At 49.6% G+C, this 15,928-nt stretch overlaps 1 protein-coding gene across 17 annotated transcripts in view; it reads right to left on the minus strand.

Annotated features, from left to right (window-relative positions):
• Positions 1-15,928, minus strand: part of unc80 (unc-80 homolog (C. elegans)) — a 31,914-nt gene that overhangs the window by 1,012 nt on the left and 14,974 nt on the right. For 7 of the 17 annotated variants that reach the window (XM_058051693.2, XM_058051686.2, XM_058051689.2 and 4 more), the window contains 43 exons: positions 15,647-15,819; positions 15,355-15,567; positions 15,144-15,279; positions 14,893-15,026; positions 14,221-14,398; positions 13,934-14,143; positions 13,765-13,862; positions 13,485-13,691; positions 13,315-13,422; positions 13,099-13,237; positions 12,828-13,009; positions 12,446-12,577; positions 10,762-10,948; positions 10,548-10,679; positions 9,900-10,043; positions 9,718-9,818; positions 9,564-9,650; positions 9,306-9,489; positions 9,137-9,231; positions 8,982-9,071; positions 8,807-8,908; positions 8,550-8,730; positions 8,207-8,472; positions 7,999-8,133; positions 7,780-7,918; positions 7,611-7,707; positions 7,370-7,540; positions 7,210-7,302; positions 6,725-6,943; positions 6,413-6,643; positions 5,496-5,619; positions 5,092-5,217; positions 3,967-4,090; positions 3,688-3,894; positions 3,449-3,633; positions 3,199-3,364; positions 2,945-3,124; positions 2,189-2,336; positions 1,955-2,011; positions 1,068-1,149; positions 714-819; positions 437-457; positions 39-220 (listed from right to left, as the gene is read on the minus strand). In XM_058051693.2, the coding sequence (XP_057907676.2) occupies positions 39-220; positions 437-457; positions 714-819; positions 1,068-1,149; positions 1,955-2,011; positions 2,189-2,336; positions 2,945-3,124; positions 3,199-3,364; positions 3,449-3,633; positions 3,688-3,894; positions 3,967-4,090; positions 5,092-5,217; positions 5,496-5,619; positions 6,413-6,643; positions 6,725-6,943; positions 7,210-7,302; positions 7,370-7,540; positions 7,611-7,707; positions 7,780-7,918; positions 7,999-8,133; positions 8,207-8,472; positions 8,550-8,730; positions 8,807-8,908; positions 8,982-9,071; positions 9,137-9,231; positions 9,306-9,489; positions 9,564-9,650; positions 9,718-9,818; positions 9,900-10,043; positions 10,548-10,679; positions 10,762-10,948; positions 12,446-12,577; positions 12,828-13,009; positions 13,099-13,237; positions 13,315-13,422; positions 13,485-13,691; positions 13,765-13,862; positions 13,934-14,143; positions 14,221-14,398; positions 14,893-15,026; positions 15,144-15,279; positions 15,355-15,567; positions 15,647-15,819 (6,272 nt within the window). The remainder of the gene's footprint in view (positions 1-38; positions 221-436; positions 458-713; positions 820-1,067; positions 1,150-1,954; positions 2,012-2,188; positions 2,337-2,944; positions 3,125-3,198; positions 3,365-3,448; positions 3,634-3,687; positions 3,895-3,966; positions 4,091-5,091; positions 5,218-5,495; positions 5,620-6,412; positions 6,644-6,724; positions 6,944-7,209; positions 7,303-7,369; positions 7,541-7,610; positions 7,708-7,779; positions 7,919-7,998; positions 8,134-8,206; positions 8,473-8,549; positions 8,731-8,806; positions 8,909-8,981; positions 9,072-9,136; positions 9,232-9,305; positions 9,490-9,563; positions 9,651-9,717; positions 9,819-9,899; positions 10,044-10,547; positions 10,680-10,761; positions 10,949-12,445; positions 12,578-12,827; positions 13,010-13,098; positions 13,238-13,314; positions 13,423-13,484; positions 13,692-13,764; positions 13,863-13,933; positions 14,144-14,220; positions 14,399-14,892; positions 15,027-15,143; positions 15,280-15,354; positions 15,568-15,646; positions 15,820-15,928) is intronic. The other 10 variants (XM_058051694.2, XM_058051682.2, XM_058051685.2 and 7 more) reach the window with 6 other exon arrangements.

The following is a 15,928-nucleotide window of genomic DNA, read 5'->3' on the forward strand; positions in this document are numbered from 1 at the left end:
GATGCCTCCTCCATCCTCCATCCTCCTCCGAGGGTCACCTGGGTTTTTGCTGGGCTGTGCAGGTCGGCGGTGACGGTGGCTGACGAGACGGAGGGCACCTCCAGTTTGGGGAACTTGGACGTACTTTCAGCTGGAGCGTCTGCACTGCTGGGGGTCAAAGGTTTGCCTTGCTGCCCTTGTGTCTCTGTAAAGGTCACCGACCTCTTTTGGTCCCCTTGCGCTGCCGGGGCACAAAAGCGAGGTCAAAAATGGACGACAAGTCCACAGCGCACAACTCACTAACACATCAGCACCACTAAGGGAGGCAGGGGAGAAGGCGGGGCTTGGAAAGAGGGGGAGGATGCAAGACAGACATGCAGAGCGCCCTACTGGGTGAGGTTGCAGATGGGGTGGGCCATTGCGGGGTGGAGAGGAAGGGGTAAAAGGTGCGTCTCACCTTCACAGTCCAACAAAGTTTCTTTATTTTGAAACAAAAGGCATGAGACAGAACAGAGTGAGAAGTGTCAGTTTGGTGTCAGGTGGTACAACACACATCGGAACAAAGACACGGGGTGTGATGGGGACACGGGTCAGGTCAAGTCACCCACCCACACACACACACACACACACACACACACACACACACAGACACACACTTTGGTCAGTTTTGGTGCATTTTGCGCCTCCCTCATGTGCACAATGACTTTATTGACAACTGAAGACCCGCGTGTTACCCAGAGGTTTGCTCTTGGGCTGGATGCTCCTGCGGGTGGTGGAGAGGCGCACTCCTGAACGACCACGAGGTTCATTCTTTGGAATGGACAAGAGGGGGCGCCGCAGCTGCAGGATGACACACAAGCACCAGTCTCATTTATGTCTTAGGTCAGGGTTCTTCAATGAAACATTTGGAAAATTTAAAAAAAGCAACAATCATATTTTTGGTATTTCCTTCCTGTATAATAAAAACTGTTCCGAAAAAAACCTGCACAATAACCTGTGACTTGGAACCTGATTTTTTTTCCTGTAAACTGACAAGATGAATTTAGACACCAAAGGTCAGGAAAAACAGAAAAAGTTGAGGTCCTTACCTGCCTGATGCCTCTCTTCCTCCCCAGAGGAGGTTGGATGAGTAGGTTCTGCTGCCCGGGTTCACTCTGCACGCTGGCGACCCTGGCAATAAATGTAAACACACACAGATGAACACACGTGGACATACTGTGAAGAGCACCGGTTGGCCCCCCTTTTCACTCTCTGCTCTGACCACAACTGCTATTCTACTCACACACTACACAACACTTTGTTTACAAGACAACCAATCGCAGAGCAGTAACAGCGCCGCTACCGCTCAGACACAACAGGGGATGGTGGGGGGCTGGAGTAGCAACCATGTTGGCCCTTTACCTCACAATTAGCAATTTAGTTTTACTCAGATATCCCAAAGAATGAAAACAAAGCCCAATATGGATGGCGATTGTTACCACACTCGCCCCCCTTTGCCCCCACAGATTGGTATCCACGGTTGGACGGCCAATTTGATCAGCAAGAAGCTTGATAGACATGTAAACGATGTGACACACCATGGCACCGATGATGGCTCTAGAAAGCCACAGCTAACAGAAAAGGAACAGAGCACCTCCCTTACACCCCAGGACCCTCAGATTGTTTTTATTTGGTGGGGGTGGGAAAGCCTGGTTAAGATAGCGCAGCTGATGAGCTGAGGAGATGAGGGTCAGTGTGGAGTTCAGGGGGACGTGGAGGAGGGGACAGACACAAATGCACACCGTACCCACAGAGAGAGAGAGAGAAAGACAGGTAAGTGGGAGGGGGGAGTGACGGGCCAAGGTGACTGGACTGGATGTGGATGAGTGATCAAACGGAGAGGCAGCCAAGAGAGGAGGGCTGTCCTCAGGCGATGCACCTCCCACTGCCGAACAGATGCAGCGGACACACACAGAAGTAGGGGGGACCACTGTACCTAGACAGGTTACTCTCCTGCAGAAGGCCCTGGGACTCATCTAGCACATTGGGTTCACTGTAGAAAGGGTGGGAGTTTACGGTGTTAAGTTGAGATCCATCAGCACCCGCTTTGCCTCCTGGTGGAGGACAGTGGCTAGCAAGAGCTGCGATATTCTTACTAAACAGCTGCTGAGTCAAAAGACTGTGATGAAAGCATCACTTGGCCCCTGGAAGGATAAGGCAGCTTTGTTACCTGTGGCTGGGCAGCATGGCGCTACGGGGGGCCTCCGGCGGCAAAGCGGCTGAGCCTGTGGCATGGCTGGAGAAGCGGCGCTCTGTTATCACCCTGGGAAGGAACGCCTCATGTTCGCTCACCACACTGGGAATACTAATGGAGTCGTCTGGAAGATAAAGGCAACATGTTATGTATAGAAGCATACGCATGAACACCCAACCATCCCTACATCTTCTTCCACTTATCCTCCTCCTGGCGGATTCTGAGGAATTCCCGGGTATGTAGGTGTCCTGGGTCTTCCCCAAGGCCTCCTACCGGTCAAACGTTCCCTAAACACCTCCCCATGGAGCATCCAGGAGGCATCCTAACCAGATGCCCGAGCCACCTCATCTGGCTCCTCTCAGGGCGGAGAGCTTCACCAAAATGACAGTGCTCCTCACCTTATCTCTTATCCCTTTGGTCACCACCCAAAGCTCATGCCTAAAGGTGGGGGTAGGAACATACGTAGATGGAGCACCACAACGGACCGATGCAGAGTCTGCATCATCACTGCAGACGGCGCACCAGTCCGCCTGTTTATCTCGCATTCTAGCCATCCCTCACTCGTGAACAAAACCCAGAGGAACTTAAACTCCTCCACTTAGGGCAGGATCTCGCCCTGACAGGGAGATGGCACTCCACCCTTTTCCGGGCGAGAGCCAGGTCTCGGACCTCTCATCCCTCTTCTCAAGCATGAGGGCAAAACATGCAAAAAGAAGGCAGAATGTTTCTGACTCTCTTCGTCGTCCTCATCGGTGCGGCTGAGTGTGTCCTGGGAAGGCTGGCGGGACGGCTGGCTGTCCTGCTCCCAAACTGTGCCGGTGCCCGTGTTGGAGCGCGACATTGTGGCCAAACTCAGGCGGTAGGCTGACGTGGAGGTGCCCACTGTGCTGATGGATGTCTTGCCCTGGTAAGCTACGGGGAAAGAGCATGGTTCAGAACATCTTCAGAGAAAAGCAGGAAAGCACAGAAGACAAAGAGATTCTGACCAGAGCCGCTGTGGACCGCTTCTTTGAGGATCTTCAGTTCATTGTTGAATTCAGCAAACAAAGAGCTCTTGCTGAGAGGTCGAGGGATGAAGCGTCGCTCCAGCTGGTCGGCGATGTGGTGGCGTGCTGTGATCTCCTCCTGGGAGTCGGCGGGCTGTGTCAATAACTAGATAACCGAAGAAGAAAGAGAAGGAAAGATGGTGAGGGCTCGATGAAGACAAAGGAAGCAACTCTGGCGGTGATGTTTCACCTTGCACTGAATGAAGGGCCTCAGCAAGACAAAGATGGGGATTCGAGTGCGGACAATGAAGTCAATGAAGTCCCAGAAAGCCAGGCCCCCCACCTTCCTGAGAGCCATCTCCTTCACCTGCAGACTCAGACGATACCACTGGTTCCCCAGGGAGCGCTCGAAGCACACCAGCACCACCTTTAGAGCTACAGACACGCGTGAGGAGGAGAATCACAGCATGTCTAAACACGGACTCGTACCCAGATATGCCGCCTGGCTGGTGGACTCAGCCAGCCCTTCTCTGCGCAGATCCTTCCCGGTGTCGCCGGGGGTGGAGCAATGAGCTGGTGACGCATCCAGCATGAAGTTCTTGGTGCGGGAGGTGGAGATGATGCGTGGCGGAAGGAGGATGTTGATGACCGTCTGCATCAGCAAGAAGATCTCTGGCTGCTCAAGATGAGGGCTGTCTGTGTGGTAGTTCGAATCCCATTGACACAAATGTTTAGCTCACTCTCAAAAAGGACGTCTGAGCTGAATACCTTTGCTTCCAGACCCAACAGTCAGGACAAACGGAATGAGCAAGTTCAGCAGCATCCCCTCTCTCCTCTCCTGATTGGTGAACGGTGAGATCACATGGCTGAGAGGGAAGTCCTCCTTCAAGGCCTATAAGATGGAAGATACAAAACACATAGTAATAGATATGAACATTCTAACATTAGCAAAGCTTCACCAAGGCTAAACTAAGTCAAATAATGGAGAACCTTTTGACTGTTTTATCAGATGTTAGAAGTCCTCATTGAGGATGATGGAAGCCATTAACCAAACCTCGGTGTTTGAACAGTTTTCATATGAATGTGTGAAAACATTTTTTTTTCATTTGTGCACGTAACAAACTGCTTTGTTTGCCCTGTACTGCATCGTTTCTCAGGATTTTTTATTGACTGCATTGGCCTAATAACCCGTCACGAGGTCAAAGACAGTTTCCAGCAATTGGACAAAGAAGGTGAAAAACTCTATTGAAGTCAAGAAGTAACTTATTTCCAAGTTCGAAGATCGCATCTCCTCCCATTTCCCCTTTGGGTCCATTCGCTAAAAAGAGTCTTCTAAGTGATATTGAATGTTTATTTATCCAATTTATTCATGATTGATAATTAGTTTGGATTGTTTTGTGCATTCATTCGTTCATTTTCTACCGCTTATCCTCACAAGGGTCGCGGGGGGTGCTGGAGCCTATCCCAGCTGTCTTCAGGCGAGAGGCGGGGTACACCCTGGACTGGAGGCCAGCCAATCACAGGGCACATATAGACAAACAACCATTCACACTCACATTCATACCTATGGACAATTTGGAGTGGCCAATTAACCTAGCATGTTTTTGGAATGTGGGAGGAAACCGGAGTACCCGGAGAAAACCCACGCTCGGGTCTCATAGCTGTGAGGTCTGTGCGCTAACCACTCGACCGCCGTGCAGCCCTGTTTTGTGCATATAAAACAATAATTAGTATCTTTGAAATAATTTATTTGTTAATATTTTTGAATTGACATGATTTCTCATGGGAAAAGGCTTTGGTTTTTCTAATATTTTATAACAAATATTGAGGTACCAGCTGTAATGGGTTCATGTTAGCCATGACGAGACTACCATGTTGATCATGAAGGCCCACCTGGATTTGTAAGGCGACCAACCGAACCACGGCTGTACTGAAGGGGAGTGGCGGGGAGAGGTAAGGGCTGAGGTGGAGTAGAGGTAAGCCGTCTGCAACACTGGATGGGCCGACCACGCCCATCACCTGCAACCAGCAAACACACACACACACACACACACACACACACACACAAAATGACTACTTAGAAGTGGGGATGTCAAATATTTTTGACATAAAAATATAGATTTGTTGATGTCCCTGAGCAGTGAGCATGACAAAAAATAATTGAGAACCACTGGCATGATGTGATCATGACACAAAATGTGACGTGACTGCTGCCTAGATTTAAAGGACATCGGTAAAAATGCCAAAATTGAGCAGCTTTAACAAAATGGACAACAGCCACTTTGTCATTTTCGCACCAGGTTGACGCAGACGTTGATGAGCGAGCGAAGGTGAGGCAAAAAGGAGATGATTGGCTGTCGCTGCAGAGTCAGACAGATGCCCTCAATCAGGCTGCTGGCCGCCTCCCACTCCACCTGTCTCCTGGAGAACCACAGAACAGAGCAGCAGCGCGGGCCGCAACAATCCCCCACCACACACACACACGCACACACGCATGCACACCGTCAGAAGAAATGAAGGCTGACAGTTGATCAAATTGTCATCAATTCCCTTTCTTAAACATGACCTCAAATCCATCAAATTCACACTGGCAGCAATACTGAGAAGCTCACAAATGTAGCATACAGTGCAGCAACAGGCCCGACGTCTGGGTCTAGTCTCAGTCATGGAACTATGAAACATCTAAAGAACATCTAAAACTTCCAAAGATCATCTATCTGTAAAAAGAAGAGTCACCACGGCCACTTAGAAATGGTGAAGAAAAGAACGGGTACGGGTATTTTTATGGTTCTTTTTCATGTGTTTGTTGTGCACCACAACTCTGAAAATGACTACCAATCTAAAGTCTGCTCAGAAACCCATAATCTGGATGGTTAGTAAAGCATTGCTGGAGTCTTGGGCTGGAAACATTCCAAACTGTAAATGTTGGTCCATGTTCTATTTTCACTTCTTTCAGGCCTCCATGTCCCAATAATTTTGCATTCTAAACTTCGCTTTGTTGGATTTAATGTGAAAAAAAAAAGTTTCATGGCAGAAGACTTGACCCGGCTGGCTGCCCACATGTGCCAGCAATGCGTATGGCACAGCAGCACCAACGGTGGCAGCGCGACAGGACAGTGCCAAGCAGCCGCATATGGACTGTACACACCACGGCACTGGCACAGCACGATACACTCACGTGAAGACAGAGAATTAGAAGTAGGATTGAACAGACCTGGTGCATAGTGCCTGTGGGCGAGCGCACCTGAGCGTGGGCATCTTGTGGATCTTGTTGAACATGCGGTCAAGCCTCTTTAGAATGAGGATGAGGGCGGGGCGTACGGCCTCAGAGGACCAGTCGGTGATGGGCAGCATCTCCATGATGTAGCGCCGCAGGCCTCGGCTCTCCATGGTCAGGGTGTCGTAGGGTGCCAGCTTGAGTAACGCGTGGGCGATCTCTGCCAGTCTGCATCGCACGTCAACAACCGATACTTATACGTGATACAATGCGTGAATAAGTGGCAGATCTCATTTTGCGCAGAGGCACCTCATGTGAGACTTGATGTCAAGCAGCTCCAGCGCCGTCACCCGTGGCTCACCAGCTACGTTCTGCAGGATCTTCAGACGCGGCCCGCAGTGTTTGTAAAATTCGGTGCAGATGTTCAACAGGGACTCTCTCGGCCGGCGGAACTCCTCTCTGGCCATGCGTTCGTCCAGCTCCTCCCTCGGCATGCCCTGGCCCTCCTCCAGCAGGTGGAGGTTGTCCCTGAATGTCACATGTTAATACAAGTTCATGAAGGCCTCACGAACTTCTACAGAGAGGGATGCTACTACATAGAATGTGCATAGCTATATGCTATAGCTATCTATCTCTCACATGCCCAGTCTTTCAGCATGAACTGATGAAGCCTGAATGAGAATGAGAGGCAAAACGTCTCCTAAAACAACCTGACCCTTCCAGCTACGATGGATTCAATTCCCTGATAATATAGCGGCCTGAATGACTGAGAATGTTCACATGCATCTACAAACCTTGTGTTGACCCCTCCTGACATAGCATGGTTGGCAGTGGTGCCTCCTTTATGGCCCTGATCACAGCGAGACATCTGCGGTGCAGTCATGGGTCTGCAAAGCACGTACTATTTCGTAACCACAAATCACGCAAAAGAACAGAAGGACATACAAATCGGACCTTGTCAGGGTTTCTGAGCTGTAGAGCAAGGCCTGCAGGGATGTGGCCAGCGCCGCAATGGCTGCGATCTCGTCTCTGGCGGCTGATGCTGACTCCATTGTCACTGTGTTGCTCTTTAGCTTTTGGAGGTAACACGGCACCAGGGCCTCCAGCACCATCAGCATCTGGAGGCTGGCCAAAGCACACCCAGGTAAGCCAGACAACAACTGATCCAAATAATTAACACTACCTTCAACACTACCTTCTGAAGGACTCAGGTGCATAGGCCACCACGGTGACGCATAGTTTTATGGCTTCACTGATAGAAAAGGCCAAGTCCTCATTACCATAACAGAAATCTGTAACAAAGATGCCCGACCCTCACATTTGAGTCACTGCTGTACGTCTGCATCGCTAAGCTGGGCGCTTACCCAAAGAACGCAGTGGTTTCTCTGCCTTGACCAGCTCCAGCGCGTCCAGGGCATCCTGCGTCTCACCCTCCAGAGACACCAGCAGGTCGAACAGACATTGGGCTGACACTCCCTTTGAAAGGCCGCTACTGGTGCTGGTCTGGGGTCAGAAAGGTTTTGGTTGGCTCCTGTATGTTTCAGTATGTTTCAGTGATTCAGACATGCACCAGGTGGTCTTACAGTAAATTCTAGCAGTGGCGCCACGCTAGCAAACAGCTGCAGGATGAAGGGCTTGCGGTGGAGGATGTAGAACTGTCGACAGCAAAACTCGATGCCTTGCCTCAGTAAAGGGTTCCCCTCGTAGTCGGCATAAACCTGCCACGACGAGTACACACACGAGTACACACACAAGTACACACACTCATCCCGCTCAACTTGACACACTCACCTGCAGCATGGTCGGCAGGATCCATTGATAGCCGCTCAGTGAGAAAAGATGGTTGAAGTGCACGGCTGTGTTGATGGCAGTTGCAGTGTGCTGCCTGAGGAGGGCGCTGTCCTCCGGGTGCAGCAGCAGCGCCCCGTTGAAGACGTTAAGGAACAGCATCATCTCGTCACCCCATGGGTACTCGCTGGGCATGCCCAGGAACATCTCCTCAAGGAGCTTGATCCAGAGTACCTTGTGGAGGGTGTCTAACCCAAACAGCTCTTTTCCTGGAGGAAGCAGTAAGGAATATTCAAAATATTCAAAATAGTAACAATACTATGGCAGGCGCGGTAGTAAGACGAACCCTGTGGCTCGTTAAACAGGGAGAACTCGGCATCGATGGCAGTCCTCGGGAAGGATGGCAGACGCAGCAGGTCTTCCTGGAGCAGTGAGACGTGGGACTGCTTGTGCACGGCGGGCATGTGCTGCGTGAGGGAGATGAGGAAGAGCACACGGCCAACCTCCTCCAGTTTGCGTGAGAACACCTAAAAAAAGATTGGATTAAGTAAGGAATAAGGGGAAGCCAGACGGCATTCTTTTTCACCATGACGCCAACCGAACCTGCTTCTGGATCAGCTCCTGTCCTTTATCTGGCAGCATGTGGACAAGGTTGAGCTGGGGAGAGACTGACCTCCTGAAGGGGTAGATGTCCCTTACATATGTCTGGAGGAGGTCAAATTGAATATTAACAGAGAAGACAAATGGCAATCATTATCTGCGGATGGTTCTGTTGTACCTTGGAATAATGTATGAGGTTCCAGCGTTTGTCCATTAGGAAATAATGTGCTGATCTAGCCTCGGGAATGTTGAAGAATTCCAGGCATTCCTGGTGGGAATGAGAAGGATGAGTGGCTTTCCAAATCATCAAGCAGACTCGGCAGGGGTTCTTACCTTCAGCAGGGCTTCAAACTGAGTGTCTTCATGGACAGGCAGCTGTGTTGGGATGTCGCATTCGTTCTGGCCGTGCACCACCAGGGTCTTGGTTCCTTGGGGGGTCATTGATCAAAGCCAGATCAGCATCCCATTGCCTTTAATTGCACGGCATCCATTTTTTCCTCACCTGGCATGGACGCCGTGACCAGCAGCTTGACCTCGCACTGCTCTTTTTTCATGGTCTGCTTCAGGTCCTTGAAGAAGAGCCCCTCCACATAGCCCACCACCTCCCACAGGAAGGTAAGCGTGGCTGAGATGGCATCCATCCCCCACTCGCAGGGTGTCCGCACAAAATACATGATCAGGCCCACCTAAGAGGGAACAAGTGAAAGGTAAGTCGAGACAAATCAAAGATCAATGACGGTGATGGCCTTCGCACACTCACCAGGTAGTTGAAGAGGATGTGGGAGGTCTGCGCAGGAAGGTCTCCGATGTTAAGCAGCAGCTTCCTCAGCATGTACATCAACTCATCCTGTTGACACTTTGCCTTACATGCCAGCGTCACACTTGAGATTGTGCACGTAAAGCTGGAGTCCTACCTGCCGGTTGCTCACAGTGAGTTTCTCCAGGAAGTGGCGGAGGACGAGGGCGGGATCCTCGATCAGGCAGTTCCACAAGATTTGCTGGGCAACAGCGCTCACTACGGACAGCGGAGAGGAAACTCTAGGGATGGCAATCTTTATGCAAATAGCCCTCGCTGACGTCACCCAAGTTGAATCACCTGCTACGCCGTCCTCTCGAACCTCCCCATCCTCCATGAGATGCACGATGGGGAGCACGGCGGCACAGATGCACGCCGGGAAGACCGCTTGTGGCGGTTGCAGCATGTGGTGCGTGGGTGTGTGTTCTGTTGTGTTCTCTTCATCTGAAACATAGAATATGCAAACTAGACGGTGGATTTCAGTATCAACATTTGCTTGTTTGAATACCAATAAAACAATATTTATTACCCTCACCCGGCCTTACCCTCAAGCAAGAGGTGAAGATCCCCCAAAATATGGCAAGATAATGACAAACTTTCACTTTTTTGCCTAAAATATCATATAGACATGTTTTTGGGGCCCTTAACTGAATACTATTCTAGCTGTGAAGAATGGAGAATGGTGATTTTAGAGTTGGAACATGAGTGTCAGATTCTGGCCATAGAAGCATTTCATCAAAATTCATTGTATAAAAATCCATTTGATGTTTAGAAACTCACACATATATTTTTTCATCAGATTTTACCATGTGACTGCACGCTTTATACCTGATTAGCTGGCTCTGAGATATGAAAAATTGTTTATTACTACAGCTTATTGTTACACTGCACGTACATCGGGGTGGAATGGCTTATTAGGAATTTTCAAAAGAAAAAAAGATGTCCTACCTTCAGCACTAGCCAGTGAGCGTACGGACCACATGGAGCCTCGGCGGAAGGAGTAGTTCCTGTGGGAGTTACTGGAGGCACAGGATGGACTGACAGACAGACGGCGGGATGCCAGGTTCACCACTTCTTCTGCTGGCAGCATCAAACATCAAACACGGACAACTTAGAAGCAAGATTCACAGAGCACAAAGGCTTCGGTGTCGGCGTGCTGCACCTTCCTCCTCTTGCTCGGGTGGAGGGCTGCAAGTGGGCTCATAGCACGCCTCTTGGGCCACAGGGATGGCTGTGATGATGCTGGCCTCACGGCCCAGACGCCGCTTTTCCTCCTCCTGCTGCAGGTTCTTCAAGATGTGCTCAGCTCGCTGGTGAGAACGCGATACAGCCCGGGCCGAGAAGGATTTCTACAGAACCAGCGTTGATTAGAGGACTGTGTGCTGCGGTGTTACAAGCATACAGTAACTCTCTGTGGGCTTGGTGATGCGTTGGCGTGATCCCGAAACAGAGATAGAAAACTTTCTGCATATCATGGCATTGACACACGTGCTCATACACATACATGAGAACATACACGGCAAAGTCTGTCTCATCCAATGAGCATGCAGGTACACCACAACGCACAATGTCTGACGCATGCTGTTGTTGTTTTCCTACACACACACACACACACTACAGCTAATTACTCATCACGATGCAACTGCCCCACTTCTGGAAACCCAAAATCCAGTTGCCTCCAATTGACTAAAAAAAAAAAATGCAGAAAATTTGCCTTTCCTGACATTTATGATGCATCAGCACAAATATCTGGACAGAAAACTTACTATGGTATGGACTGATTGAATTAATGCAGGGAACTAAAAACAAAGACAGATAAAATGATAAAAGGAAGGTCTTTATCAAAGTCTGCAACACTTAAAATAATCATGCATTACAACTTAAAAGACAGGAAGAAAAATGAGGTTATTTCTGGTCAAGTCTAGCAGATTGTTAAATATCAATGGCTGCTTAAACTGCTTTGGACTCTGCACCAGTAAAAACAGGGAACGATAGATTGGCATCAACATGTAAACACAAAACAGTTGCCTGTGAAAACCTTTTTTCATCCGCAAAATCCAGGCAACTGGATTCTTCTTGTTAGCAGGAGTTGACAGCAGCATATTTCTGTCCCCGGCATACAAGGGGGGGGGGCGTACGGTTCCCATCAAAACCGCAGATTCTTCAACTAACAAGAAAAATCCCAGTCGCCTCCGTTCAAATTTTGCGGATAACCATGACTTGTATGACGTGGGATCTACACAGACGTTGCACTAAATTAACGGGTTTGTGAGAAGACTTATTCATCAAAGTGTGCATTGATTGCACTGCTACTGCAACCGGGAGAGATGCAGTATTTACAGAAGTAAAGGTTCAAACCCAAAAGGTCACTTCAGACATAAGTCCTAAGACATAAGACTGCATGCAGGTTGCCCTGAGGGCACAAACTTTCAAACATACACACACTACTTATGTTTGTTGTTAGCTAATGATAGCAATTTGGAAAAGTTTAGCTACCAACGTTAGCCATCATTGAATCGCTTCTCAGACTGCTTTTAAACCACTATTGCTAAAATATCATTTCTGGTTCCAAAAAATGAAATTTGGAGAGAATTGCATCCACTTCCTTTAATACTGAATGTTAACAAAGATTTCTCAATGTTGTTGCTGTGGCTGACAAATCCTGAAACAACGATTGGTTCTCGTAGCAGGTCATTTAAATTAGAAAACCAGACAAAACGTATAAAAATCAATACAATTATTGATAATATCCAACATAAGAAAAATTACTACGACAAGTTTTTCACCTTGTGGATGCAAAAACACAAGAAATCTATTTCAGAAACATGAGCAGTGCTGACACTTACAGACTGGTCTTCATTGATTGGGTCTTGAACGCTGCCGGTGTTCTGGGGAACCCATGGGGGGTCAAAAATAGGGACGCAGGGCATGCCCAGTATGGGAGATGGCAGGGTGAAGTTTATGCTGGGCGGGGGAATCTAAAAGAGACGGTGAATTAAGTCAAATCCTCAACAGTAATCCCTTGCTGATCCAGGTTCATTTGCAGCTATTAGCCAGCAAACCAAACCAGCAGGACAAGTCATCGAAGCAACATACAGGCAGCTCCTACCCTACTCCTTTTCATTCCATTCAATTTGTTTAAAAATTTGGCAAACCAGTTGAGAACGCCGCTCCACAGCATTCAAATACATCATAATGTGACTTTTGCGCTCTGGCGGTGTTCCATACTTTGAAGATCTGCTGGGCTCCTTCCTCCATGCGAGGCCACACCTGGTAGCGGAATCGCCACAGCGTATAGAATTTGAGGACGGAGTTGATGCGCTGGCAGGCCTCGTGGTGCTGGAACTCTGCCATCATCATTTCGGTCACTGCGTCTGGGACCTTTACCGCACACAGCAGGAACATTGCCGCTGGAGGTGGAAGGAAAAGGGCAGGAAAGGAACATAAAGGAGCTATGGAAGCGAGATGAAAAAGTAAAGACTGGGGTTTAGAGCTTCACCAGCAGCAGCCGCCATGTGTTCGTCCACGCTGAGAAGGAGCTCCCAGGCTGCAGGCTGGATGTCGCCGTACATGTCATCGGTCAAGATGGGGGCGGCTTTGATGAGAAGAGAGAGCGGGGCGGGCGACAAGCTCATCACCTGCAGGAGACACAAGTCCAATATCATTCTCACAGTATCCAAGCACTCCCAAGCCAGACGGCATGCTAGGGCATCACCTGGTTTCTGATGTACTTTAACATTCCCGTGTCCTTCTTCCCTTCAATGGTGCCGTCGGTGGGTCTCCTCTTCATGGATGGTGTCCTCAGGCACGACTTGTCAGAACACTACGGCCAAACAGGCTCTCAGAGACGCAAACAAGAAAAAAGGGTCTGACGGTGAGATCTACCTCTTTGTTTTTCTGTGCACGGGTGCCGATGATGCCGGCAGCGGTGGCACTGTCCTCTCTCAGGCTGTCCACCGTCTCGCCGTACACAAGCTTGATGGCGCGGACCAGGCGGGCGCAGGAGCGGCTGTGGTGCTGGTAGCAGCGTGGGTGGCAGAAGTCGACGTGGGTGCAGATGAAGCTCTGCTGGTTGCACAGCAGGATCATGACCTGGGTCGGAATAGAAGAGGGTTGAGAGCATGAGAAGGTTGCAAAAAAGGTGAAGACCTTCTGACAGACGTACGTGGAGCCATGACATATTGCGGTGGTAGTTGTCTTCTGCTCCGCTTCCGCTTTGACCCTCGGGTTCTATACTGGGTTCGCTGGTACTGCAGGGACTTCCTGCATGACGAGACATGGGCAACATGTCTTCAGTAGAACAACCATTTCACAGTGCTTGGATCTTAACTTACCAATATCCGTGACAGTATCCCTGCTGTTTGTTTGCGAAAGTATCCCCTCCTCGTTTTCTGACTCGGAATCCTGTCGGGACATCTTGGTGCTCTTCAGGCTCCCCGCCCTCCGAATTGAAGACAAAGACCCGCCCTTTTTTACACGGAAGCTGCGAGCTCCTTTGATCTGCAGCAACCGTGAGCCTCCGATACGAATCTTCCGAACAGGCACTGGAGAGAAGTCATGAGGACGTCATTGAGCGAGCAAGAAAGACCTGACAAAGAATCCATTTCCTGTTCCAGCTCACCAGTGCCCTCCTGGGTTTTCTTGTCGTCACCCGTGGTGTCCGACTTCAGAGTGTGGCTACTACTGTTCAGCGAGTCATGACCATCCTCATCGTCCAGGATACCCGCAAAGCTGATCTTCCTCTCGTATCGATGTCGACCGAGCTCGGGGTCCAGACGCAGGCGGCAGCTGTCTAAATCCTACAGCACAGACGATAAACCACTTACACACACAAAAGCAGGACATGCAACAGTTTCAGTTTTTTCTTCTTGCCGTGTGGATCTTTATTACAAGCACAAAATGCTGCGTTTGCGTTCTGGTGAACCATAAAATGACTGCGCCATGTCTAGGGCCTCTGCGTCTTTGGAGCGTCTCTGTTGTCCTTGTTTTGCTGCACAAGTCTCAAAAATGTTAACGCGTGTTGGATCACATCTGGGTCACCATTGTGGGAGTTGAAAGGAACAGGAAGTGTTGGTCTCAAAAAGGACTTTATTCTAAAATGAGTGTCCACACAGGAAACTTCTATTTAGTGGCAGCCTGTGGGCAACACAAGCCATGCCCCCAACCCAGCGGCCAAATGGGTGCGAGGTATGCCTCCTCGTGTCCGATACAAATCATGACACAAAAAGATGGTGAGGAACCCAACGGAACTGCTTGATATAAATGGGGCGAAACATCATATCCGCAAAATTACCACAAGTGGCTCAGTGCGTGGTCGAGGGAGGCAGGGAAAGGTCTCTCTCAGGAAAGTGGTGATTTCCAACAGCAGCTGGCAGGCGGCCATCTTCAGAGCAAACGGACAACCACATTTTGTCGGATTGACCGTGTCTTGTAGAGGAGAAAGAAACAGTGTAACAAATCAATGAACAAAGTACCTGTCAAAGGTTTTGAGGCTTTTTCTTACAATAACATAATAAAACTTTTGACTGGTATCATCTGACTTACTGTCATCTAAATAGTCCTCCTCTTCATCCTCCTTTCTCATTCTTCGTTTAGTCTCCTCATCGTAGATGTACCCGAGAATGTTGGCCGGACTCTCGCTGTCACAGTGGCACAGTTCACTCAGCCGCGTACCGATTGCCTACGCCAAGAAACACACGAAGATGCGTACACACGCTCTCATCCACCTTCATCACTGAAGCAAAACTGGACTTACATCTCCCCACTGGCAGAAGTGTTTGGCTGCATTCCACTGGAGTTTCTGGTTCCTTTTGTTGCCCACTATGGGCGAGCGCCCCCGGGACAAGCCTCTCTTGGTGATGTTTACATGGTGGCCCTTCATCCACTCTGGCCAGTTGCCACGGTTACAACGATGCACAAATCGGGCGCATTCGAGAAACAGGGAGGCCCGAGCAACGATGGGCGCTTCCTGGTTGGGGCAGAAGATAAAGTGAAGGCAGCGGTGGAGGTGGACAAGGAGGATGCAGGACGGGACTGATGAGGGGTACCAGGTCCAGAGCCGCGGCGAGGATGGACGCGTCGGGTATGGTCCCCGGTTCACAGCAGTTGAGCAGGAACTGGAAGCGTTTCATTCCTTGTCGGATCGCACCCAAGTTCACCACGTTTTTGTTTTTCATCGCTTCTTGGCTGGCGGCCAGGCGCTCCTGGAAACCGTGGGGTCCTGGACAAACAGGAAGGTGATTTTAGCTCACTCAATGCTTGGAGGACTGTTTCATCTTTGGAAAATTTGTCCGTAGAAGAGGCAGAGAGAGCGCTGAAAGCAAGAGGTA

This window comes from Doryrhamphus excisus, linkage group LG15, assembly GCF_037039965.1.
Source record: "Doryrhamphus excisus strain RoL-2023G ecotype Guam linkage group LG15, RoL_Dexc_Guam_v1.1, whole genome shotgun sequence".
NCBI classification, from domain to species: domain Eukaryota; kingdom Metazoa; phylum Chordata; class Actinopteri; order Syngnathiformes; family Syngnathidae; genus Doryrhamphus; species Doryrhamphus excisus.